Raw genomic sequence first — 11,589 nt, 5'->3', positions numbered from 1 at the left:
CCCATTTTCAAACCATTCTCCACCATCTCCCCGATCTTGATCGCTTCCGCGAAAGGTTTTCCCATGGCTAACATCATGTTCTGTAAGTAGTCTGATTCTTGAGCCTGGAGGAAAGTAGTGACCATTTCTATCTCGTCCATGGGAGGTTTTACCCTTGATGCTTGCTCGCGCCATTTAATAGCATATTCTCTGAAACTTTCCGAGAGTTTCTTCTTCAAGTTTGACAGAGAATTTCTGTCCGGTGCGATGTCAATATTATACTGAAATTGTCTCACAAAATCTCTGGCGAGATCATCCCATATGTGCCATCGAGATATGTCTTGGTCCATATACCACTCTGAGGCTATTCCTACTAGACTTTCTCCAAAGTATGCCATCAACAATTCTTCTTTGCCGCCGGCTCCACGCAATTGGTTGCAATACTTCTTGAGGTGAGCAATGGGGTCGCCGTGCCCGTCATACTTTTCAAACTTTGGTGTTTTGAAACCTACGGGTAGATGCACATGAGGGAACATGCACAGATCAGTATAGGAAACACTCTTCTGCCCGCTTAAATCTTGCATGTTTTTCAAACTCTGCTCGAGGCTCCTCATTATTTTTGCCATCTCATCTTGTTCAAAAGCTTTGGGGTTTTGATCTTGCCCAGGTGCAAACTCGTATTGAGGTTGTTGAGGATGAGTGCTGGTGGTGAACCGAGTTGGTTCCAATGAGAAGGATGGTGCTTGAAATGTGAATAAGGATGAGTCAAAATTCGGCCTGTGTGTAGCGGGTTGTGCCACGATTGGACAGGGTGGTGCAGTGAATATGTTCGTAGCTACATCTGTTGTTGACATCCGGGGATAAGAATCAGAGGGAGATCCAGCAGAGTGGGCTGAAATGGCCGGGTACCTGAATGGGGTAGTTGGATAGCTTATGGGGACGTTGGAAGTCCCACTTGTCCTGGAGAACAACTCAGGGAACCCAGGGATTACACTCGGTGGCTCTTTTCCGTTATTCCAGTCATCCAACATTTCCAACATGCGGAGCCACAGGATTCTATTTTCCTCAGCAGTTGCTGACTCGGGAGTTGGGACGGCCGAGATTGAACTCTCCTCGGAGACAGGAATTGTCGGCAAAGGAATTTATGTAGACATCTCTATACTTCCCTTTGATATCGTGAAGTAAGTGTGAATACTCCCTCTCGACTTAGCGACGGGCAACTGAACACTTGCTTTTGACCTTGTGAAGTATGAACGTGAGGCCAGACCTCCAGCAAACCAAACCACCTTTTCTAAAAACCTGGAACTTAGCAGCAAGCAAACGGTTAGTTTGAAACAAATAACAGATAGGTAATCTCACGTTGGGGCGTGATGCACCTATACAGTTAAGTGAATTTCTACATGTTTGCAACGAGACATGCGTCATTCCGGCTTCTCTTTAGGCTTCCCTTTATTTATCATATATTTTATTTATTTATTTATTATTTTTTATTATTATTATTTTCATTATTTGCAGTTAAAAAAATGTGACTGGATCCGATGAAGATTGCCTACGTATCACGATGCCGCGTGAATCGGATCATTACGTAGTTCAAACAAACGAGTGTAAAAGAAGCACACATTTTTTTATTACTGAAACAATCTATTACAAACTAACATTTTTTGAAAAAGGGGAAAATAACAAGACTTGAAATAAGTACAGACTCAACAACTATTGATACACCCTGATGCGAAAAGACGGACAGAAGATGCTAAGATGGAAAATACAAACTCGACCTATAAATACATTAAGGTTTCACGAGGCATCGTTCGGCCTCGCTGCGGTCTTAGGTGTGAGGTCCCTTTCAAGTTGTCCCAGCTCATACATGGTCTGCTTGACATAAATCATCACTGCCGAGAGAACGGTAATGCTGGTCATGTTTTCACATTGTAGACACCTTCTGATGATGGCATGGGCAATGGTCTTGATCTTATTCCTGGTTTGCCTCTTTTCTTTGAGTAGGTGCTCTATTTGATCATTACAGGCTGTCATAATCCGAGAATCCTGGAGATATTGATTTTGCCACTGCTGAATTTCTACTTTCATTTGGGCTAGGAGCTTGTGGCAATGCCTATTTTCAGCTTTAAAGGTTCGGGTTTGCTCAACCGCTCTGTCCTCAAGAGCGGCCACCTTTTTCTTCAACTTGGCAATGGTTTGCTCGTGATCCCTTTTCAACTGCTGCAGGTATCGGTTACGCTTTTCTGTGTCCTTCTTGCCTAGTGTGCTTCGAGTCCTGCTATGGTATTTTCAAGATTTTCTGACTCACTCCGGCACTCCCCCAATTTCCATCTTTAAACCTTTTATCAATCGTTCATCCGACCGGCTCCTTTGTTAGTTATCAGCGTCTATCCTCATCTGTTCGATCTGGACCCTGAGCATCTCGTTTTCCTTGGTCAACCTGTTCTTTTCTCCTATATCAGTAGTAACTTGCACGTTGTGCTTAAATTTTAGACCTTCAACTTGTTGCTTCAATTTGCTGATTTCGGCACGATAGCCTCTTTCTTTTGCTAACCAATCCCACTGCTTTTGTGACAACTTGGTAAAATTCAAGATGTGGGGTCTTTTAGCCGGCCTTTCATGTTCAAGTTCTCTTCTGTACCATGCAAGGTAACCTGGCACCATTTCACTTTTGGCCCGATCCTGCACACAAGTATCTACTTTCAAATATTGACATTCATTCCAGATCTGGCGGATTTTTGCTTCAGGAAATTGTCCGTCAGGGCTAATCTCAATTGTTTGAGCACTAAGATCTTCCTCGTGTGGCACTATCTGGCATCTCCCGAGTTGTCTCAAGACTCGGCAGGGCGCGTAAGGTTGAATGCTCTTAAGTCCCATCAGTAGAAAGTGAGTTCTAGCTGCCGGCATATACATGACCTCATCAACAGGCAACCATCCCAGTGTCCACTGTATTTGGCTGGCAGTGAGAGTTTGAAAGAATGAAGTCCATGCCATAACTCCTTTGGGCAGACTGGCCTCCTTGGTTCTCATGTAAAACTCTTCTATGCAAGTTTTCTTCGAGGAACCATGGCTCAAAAGCTCGGAACGATGGCAGAGATGTTCAGTCATCCATATTTGTAGCAGCAAGTTACACCCTTTGAAGAAATTCTCGCTGGCTTTGCAGGCTGTGAGAGCTCGAAAGATATCAGATACCACCATAGGCGCGAGAGTACTGTCATTCTGAGTGAGCAAAGTACTGACGACCCCGGATATTTTCAGATCAATATTTCCGTCTTTCCTCGGAAATACCAGAAGGCCCAAAAATGTTATCATGAAAGCCACCCGTCTGTGCTCATCCCACTTCTGACGACTACCTTTGCTGCATATCTTGTTAACCGGATTATTGAATCCTCCTACATGACCATACCTGTCGTATATGAAGCATGGATTACAAAAATCGAAGGCCAAATCTGGGTTATGGACCGTCCTAGGAATCTTTAGTGAGTCTAGAAATCGATGCACCGTGACAGCTCTTGGGGCAACCAAGTATTTTTGCCTTAATGGAAGTTCAGCATTTCCGATGTACCCAGCTATTTCCTCCAGAGTCGGGGTGAGTTCAAAATTGGAGAAGTGGAAAACATTGTGTGTTGGGTCCCAGTAGGTGACCAAAACTCTTACACTATCTCCCCGAGGCTGGATTTCCAATAAACTCGTGAGACCTTTCAGATATTTCTTGACCTCATCTTTCCCTTCAACACCTAGATCATTCCACCATAGCCGTAACTTGACAGGGATTTTAGTCATTATCGAAAAGCGTTCATTTTGCATTGTGCTCATCCTGCTCATTTATTAAGGTGACTTAAGCAAAAAATGATTTGACTCAAAAACGTTTTGATTATATTTTAGAAAGAAAGATCCGATTTTCGACCATGGCCTTTCAGCACTTCGGGGATGAAGATTTTAAGGCTGTGAGGGTCAACCGATCAAAAACTCTAAAAGATGACCGAAAGTGGCCGTTTATGCAAAATCAGCCTTCCGCCGTCCCTTTCGGGAACATTTGGCTATTTTTGACAAAAACAATCACTTGATTTATTTATGACTCTTTTTCTTTTTTTAGGAATGACTCGACATGGGGAACACGACCTCACAGAGCCTCGGGGACGAGGATCCTAAGGCCATTGGGCGATTTGGCCGGAAAAATAAAAATGACCAACAAAGGCCGTTTGTGCAAAGTCAGCCTTCCGGCGTCCCTTTCGGAAACATTCGGCTATCCTTACAAAACGGCATCACCTGAATCACTCATGACGAAATTAAAATTCTAACATTTTGGCTATTTTTGAAAAAGGGGAGGTTGGACCCGATGAGGGTTGCCTACATATCTCGCACCCTGTGAGAATCAAACCGGCATAGTTCGGGCTGATCATAAATAGGTGAAACAAACTAAATCCTTTTTTTTTGAATAAAATCTTTTAAAGAAAAGGAGGAAAACTATTTTCTGGATTTATATATATATATATTTTGAAAAGAGACGAAGACTAAGGAAATATTTTGAATTTTAAACTTTTTTTTTTTTGAAATTTCGAAAATCTTTTAAAGAGATACTACAAATGAAACAATATTTTTTTGAATTTTGAATCTTTTATATATATATATATATATATATATATATATATATATATATATATATATATATATATATATATATATATATATATATATATATATATTTTCAAACTAAAAGACAAATTTTCTTTTCTCTTTTTTTTTTTTAGAAAATTCTGGCGAGGTTTTGACACTACTTGGACATTGGTTTTATCTTCCAAAAGTAAGTAATTATCTCTCTACGCTGCTATTTTCTTTTTTTTTTTAAAAAAAAAATTTAGAAACCGGTCGGCATGCAGAACTGAAGCAAATAAATGCGTCAAACAAACGGGATGCAGCAGGATGGTCTTTTCATTTCAGGTTGCCTGTCCTAGACGGACCCAACCCCTGTGTTGAGTCCCCTATGTCAAATGCAACATGATGCAAATAAGCGTTCCTACTAGGGATCCGGCATGAGGTTTTGTTTATACTAGGTTTATAACCTGGGTATATGTTCTAGACTGCGTACCCGAGCGGACAACTCGAGTCGAGGAGGAGGCGACGTACCGGGGACCCGCGAGATCGTCCGGCTTTGTAACTTGTCCGGCCTCTTTCTTATTTCAGGTATTGACACTAACATAATAGGGAGTCTCGACCAGCGAGCTTCTCCCCGGAGGTAAGAAGAGAAGGGTTTCGGCACAGTTTATATACAGTTCAGATAATATCAAAGCGGTAAAAGACAACATTTAGCACGTTATGCCTAAACATGTAATAAAGATCAGATAATAAAGCCAAATATAACAATTATTCTAAGCTCGAATTCTGAACCCTGAACTAACGTTCTGGGTTCTCATCCCCAGCAGAGTCGCCAGAGCTGTCACACCTCCTTTTTGCGCGCCCACCCCGAAGGGTAAAATGCGCGAGGGAGTTTTTCCAATTAAGTGACAATATTCGAAATAGAATTATTTATTTAATTCAGAGTCGCTGCTTGAGAAAGGTTTGGCTTTTGGTGTCCCAAGTCACCGGTTTATCATGAATCCCAAATCGAGGAAAATATTCGACTTTCCAAATGAAGTCTGCGAACCAGAAATTCTAAGTAAGGAATTCTGTTGACCCGAGGAAAGGTGTTAGGCACCCCCGAGTCCCTTGGTTCTAGCACGGTCGCTTAAATTGTTATAATGGCTAAATATCTGATTTTAATACATGTTATGACTTATGTGTTTTTATTAGGTTTAAACCGCTTTTTATTATTATTTATTTTTTATAGAATTGCAAAGTCGTGAAAATGCATCTCGAACCACGTCGCAATCAATGCACCCGTGGTTGTTAATACATTCCGACTCTGTTGAAATTTGAATTTGGGTCACATAAATGCGCACCCGAATTTAAGAAGGTATTTTAATTAAAATCGCGCCTAAAGAGTCTAACGCGTAATTATCTTTGGGGAAGGCAGTAAAATTCACTAAACAGTCCATCCCAAATTCTAAGTATTTTATTTTTGACCAATTATTGAGGGCCCCGCAATTTGCATTTTTATTTGGCGAGGCTCGTCTCATTTTTTGAAAGGATAAACCTACAGCGACTACATTTCTATTATGTTTGTCTCTAAAATGAAGGAAAATACACGCCAATTAAATTGACATGCTTGGCCAGCTCCGGCCTCTTATTAATTATCAGATTAATTATTTATGAGGCGGAGAATTGTTTCATGCCTTATTCCATGAGCGAAAATGCTTTTAACTTAATAAAAGAAATTGCATACAAGATTAATAAAATGCTATTACTCATGCTAAACATTCTTCGAGTTGAATTTAAACTAACTTATTTAAACTAGATTAATGGAATTAACTATTAGAGGCTGCTACTAAAGGGATTCGAACATGGCCCTATAAACTGCCTAACGAAATCCAATTTGATAGAGTCAGTTTAAATGACTTAAAACTATATTGCATCTTTTGCCAAATTAGAAATGAGATTTAAAATACTAAACACCTGTGCGCTCCATGTCATACATACAACTAAATAACTAAGATCAACAGTGTTAAACAAACTAAGTTTCAATTAAGTACAAGCTACCTAATGTATTTTCTATTGAGTTACAAACTAACGAATTACACAAATCTAACAACATTTTATAAAGCTGTAATTACAGCAGCAAATAATTAAACTCCTTCGCACCTTTCATTTCTTGCTTTTACTGTTACATCAATGTGAAATTCTAGTGTGTACCTGGATGTTGAAACACAAAAGAAGAAGAAGAAGGTAGAGAAATCAGCAGCAGCAAAAGAATGGCAGCAGCAACAAACTATAGTCACAGCAAGCAGTAGCAGATTCAAACCAGCAGCAACACCAATTCCAAACCAGAAACAACACTCCAACAAAGCCCGAAATGATTTGTAAACCCAACAGCAAAAATCAACACCCCAAAAAAAGACTCAACTGAACTTGAATTAAACCAAAACTGGACCAATATATCTTGGAAGAAGTTCCAGCAAATTGAAATCACACTGAGATGTCGACTTCAACTACTAAACTCGAAACTGAATCGAAAATTCAATGGAATAGTCTCTCTGTTGTTTTGGTTGTCAACTCTTTTTAAAACTCTTTTAAGTCTCAAGTGATATCTCTATTCTATCTCCTCTTTCTTTTTCTGATTCTTTATGTTGCTGAAACTAAAAGGAGAGAGATTTTTTAGAGAGGTTTTTGATGGCTGAAACTCTTTTTTTATTTTTTTCCCAGGGGTCCTCCCTTTTTGATCTGCCTCCTCCTTTTATATCCTTATAGAAAGGAAGAAAACTGCCTCCAAAGACAGGCTGCCCAGGGCTTAAAATAAGCCTTAAAAGCTGTCATCTCCATTTGGGATTGTCTAGGCATGGGGTTTCTTTTACTTTAAACTGCTGAAACTCAAAAAGGCAATGGATACCCTGCTGTACAGCAGGTTCCACTACCATTCTCATGTGCATCTTCAGCCTTTTATTATTAAACTCACCTTACACCTGACTTCTCATCTGTAAAGATGTCAGCCAGGGCGTATTTGCACTATAGATTACTCTAATGGTTCAACCCATACTCAAACTGGCCGTTCCACTAAACTTAAGTTCTGAAATTTTCATTAAAATTGCAGCTATAACCAATCCTTAAGTGGTTCTTGATTCAACTGAACAGGCTAACACACAGTGTAATCAATTCTCAAAAACCTCAGTAAACAAATCAACAGCACGAGTCAGATTAACACCATTCCAAACTGGAACTAATTGATGACATATATCGAATCGACTACGCGAATTACAACCACACAATTAATAGCAAATGGTTAGAATCCAACAATATTAATCAGGTGATTCAAATTGCACTGCCCAAAATAAAAGTTGGCCCGGAAACTAATTGATCGGCCAAATTCATTTTCAATCGATTATATAGTTTACACACATACACTCAATCAGTTAATAGAGAAAAACTCGACCAAATAAAAAGGTCCGAGCAAGGTGGATAGAATAGTCGACACAAAAATAAAAACAAATCAACTAACATTTAGACACACGAACAGACATTAACAAAACAAACAACATGAACTGGCAAGGAAAAAGAAAAAGAAAAATACCTTAAAGAATTGAAAATCAGACGACCTTGTCTCGGATTTTGAATCGAACCTCTTTTGGGGTTGAACGGACTTTAATCGAAGTGTTCTCAACTGAGAACACTTCGATTAAGGTCTATTAGACCCCAACCCTCTCGTCTAATTGGACAAACCCTCAGATTCCGGATTTCTAGGGTTCTTGGGCCTGATTTGGGACTTGGGGTTTTCTGGTTAGATTCGGACCAAACCAAGCTTGGTTTGGTCACGAGGGAGGTCAGGGGGGTACCTGGTATGGATTTGGGGTTGGGAGGGTTTGGCGTAGGTTGGTGTCCGGCTCGAATCTTCAAACGAAGATTCGAGACGGTGGGGGAAGATTCGAGACCCATGGTTTGTAGATCCATGTTCAGGGGGTCGAGGTGTACTAGGGGTGTTAGTTTGGTGGTCACCGGCATTGTTGCCATCGGGTTTCAGGTGGGGGAACAGAGGGGCGGTGCTAGGGTTCTAAGGGGGTGTCTGGGAAGGGGACGATGATGGGGAGGGGGGGTCTGGCTTAGGGGGCATGGGGGTAAGGGTTTGGGCTTATATAGTTAGGGGGAAAATTAATCTAGGCCGTTAGATCATCAACAATCGATGGCCTGGATTAACCAGCTTAAATGGAAACGACACCGTATGGGTTAGGTGAGACCGGTGGGTCTCTGGGTGAGACGGGTCGGGTTTAAACGTGGGTATGGAGATGTGATATTGGCCGTTGATCATTCTGAGATCAACGGCCCAGATCAAGTATGATCAAGACGACGTCGTTTGGACGTCCCTGAGGCCAACTGATCTAGACCGGGCAAAACAAATGCTTTGGGCCCGATTTGGGTCCAATTTGAAATGGCCCAATCCCAATTTTATCCAATTTCAACTTATTTCTTTTCTTTTCCCATTTATAATAAAAATCCGAATTTACAAAATTCTAAAAATATATTATAAAAAATATAAAAAATAAAATTATATCACAAGACACCAATTGATTTTTAGTAATAATTAACACACAATATCATATATTAATTAAACAAAAATCAACCTTTAAACGATAAAAATGACAAAATTAACAAAGACAAATATTTTTGTGATTTTTTATTCATTCAAAACCAAATATGATTCAATTAATTTCTAATAGTAGAACAAGATCCCAACTTTATGCGCGACACACATTTTTGTATTTTCAATTGATAAAACTAAACAATCACAAATAAAACTACAAAAATGCCAAACAAATTTACAAAATTATACACAAAAGACAATTTATTATTATTTTTTTGATTTCTTTTGGAGTAATTGTCGTGTGAACAAAAATCACGTGCTCACATAGCATTTTGGAAATGACCTTATAGATTGTATTTTAGCATGCAATAGGCCTGAAATCCCCTGCTGTCTCTACATGATTACTTTTAGGAATTACTGTGATGACTGTTCTGTTCATTGTTTTCAGCAATTTCTCTGATTCAAAAAATTTCAGTGATGCCTCTTTCAGAGCTTTACCTGTTATTTCCCAGCTATCTTTAAAAAATTTACTCCCATACCCATCTGGTCCAGGAGCTTTCTTACCATCTATTTGCCACAAAGCTTGTTTGACTTCTTTTTCTGTGAATTCTTCTATCAGAAATTATCTTTGCTCCTCTGTTACTATTTTGCCTTCCCTTACCAGTAGACTGTAAACATGTTCTCTCTTGTCTGTAGTAGATCCTAGCAAGTTTGAATAGAATTCCACAAAAACCTCTGCTATCTCTTCCACATGTGTCACCATGTTGCCCTTAGAATCCTTGATAGATAAGATCCTATTAGCATTTCTTCTTGCCTTCATGTAGTATGGAAGTACTTGTTGTTTTTGTCACTTTGTTCCAGCCATTGTACTTTACTTTTCTGCCTCAGAAATTGGTCACTTGCTTCCTTGTATCTCCTGTATCTGCTTGCCAGTTGTTGCTCTCTTTTAATAATACCTTGGTTTAGGGGATTTTGTTGTATGTGTTGCTAACATTCCTCCAAATCCTTCTTAACTTGTTCTGCTTTTCCTTCTATGTTGCTAAATTTTGTTCTATTTAGTTGCTTTAATACTCCCTTTAATCTGTTCAGCTTTCCTACTATTTGGTACATTTTTGTTCCATTAATTTTCTTGTTCCAGCTTTCAACCACTTTATCTTTGAAATCTGGATCCATACTCCACATGTTGAAATATTTGAAATGCCTATTCCCCATCAGCTTCCTGTTATCCCAACTAATGATAGTTGGGCTATGATCATACAACCCCTCAGTCATATAGTGAACAGTTGAGGCATGTAGTACTGTTATCCATTCAAAATTTGCTAGTACTCTATCAATTCTGCTCATTACTCTATCTTCTCCACTCTGTTTGTTGTTCCAAGTATAGAATGCACCAGTAGATTTAAGTTCTTGAAGGCAACATGTATCAACACATTGTCTGAACTCCTTTATTTCAGCCACTGTTACTTTGCTTCCTATCCTTTCATCAATATTTAGCATATTATTGAAGTCCCTCATCACTGCCCATGGGCCCTTATTGCACTTGTATATTTCTTCTATATCCTTCCACAGATTTCTCCTTAAAGCTATATCATTGTATGCATATATCATGGTAACATTAATATTCTCTCATGTTCCTCTATGCTTGATTGTACTATGAATCAACTGATTTGTAGTTTTTTGAATATCTACCTCAAAAATGTTTGGTTTCCACAGTAACCAAATCCTTCCCTTAGGATGCTGAGCCAAATTTGTTGTAAAGGACCACCCCTCACAAAGATTAAGAGAAGCTCTATGAGCTTTAAATCTCTTAATCTTTATTTCTAGGAGACCAAACAGACTAGCTCCATTGTTGTGCATAAACAGATGTACTTCTCTCTGTTTATCTAGTCTGTTTAGTCCCCTTACATTCCAGAATCCTAACTTATCCATTGGGTAGGAGTCTTTCCCCACCCCTTCCATGTCCTGGCCCTTTCACCACTGATCCCTTAGGGTTAGAAGAACTAGCTTTATTCTGCCTCATTTCCTCTATGTCTCCACCTTTGTTGAGCACCTCAAATGCATTCCTTATTGCTATAGCCATGGATTGTTCTGTTGTTTCTCTGCCACTTTTCCTTTTGCTTTGTTTTCATCTCTTTTGTTTTCCTTATTCTGAGTAGGGCCTTCTGTTGCTTTCTCTAACACTTTCTTTTTAGTTTTGCCTTCATCACTTGTGTTCTCCTTGTTCTGAATAGGGCCTTCTGTAGTTTTCTCCTCCTGTTCCAGCTGCTTTCTTCTAGTTTCTGCTTCTTCTCTATGTAGTTTCCTGCAGTCTTGTGACTCATGCCCAAAATTTTTACAATTTGGACATAATGTTGGCTTCCATTCATAATACACCTCTTACTTTACTATTCTCCCCACCTCATTCTCAAACATAACCTGCTTAGAGTATTGCTGATTTATAGCCATGG

At 39.4% G+C, this 11,589-nt stretch overlaps 1 protein-coding gene across 1 annotated transcript; it reads right to left on the bottom strand.

The window, feature by feature from the left end:
- Window positions 1-10,129: 10,129 nt before the first annotated feature.
- LOC142174296 (uncharacterized) lies at window positions 10,130-10,750 on the bottom strand. Its single transcript, XM_075240081.1, has one exon. The coding sequence runs from the start codon at window positions 10,748-10,750 to the stop codon at window positions 10,130-10,132; it is 621 nt and encodes a 206-aa protein (XP_075096182.1).
- Window positions 10,751-11,589: the final 839 nt, after the last annotated feature.

Source organism: Nicotiana tabacum, chromosome 20, assembly GCF_000715075.1.
Source record: "Nicotiana tabacum cultivar K326 chromosome 20, ASM71507v2, whole genome shotgun sequence".
NCBI classification, from domain to species: Eukaryota; Viridiplantae; Streptophyta; class Magnoliopsida; order Solanales; family Solanaceae; genus Nicotiana; species Nicotiana tabacum.
Note: the sequence above shows the minus strand (reverse complement) of the source record. Positions and strands in the feature narration are given on the sequence as shown.

What these genes read in the sequence shown, in the direction of transcription:
- LOC142174296 (XM_075240081.1), bottom strand. Translation starts at nt 10,750, where the DNA reads ATGATATATGCATACAATGATATAGCTTTAAGGAGAAATCTGTGGAAG.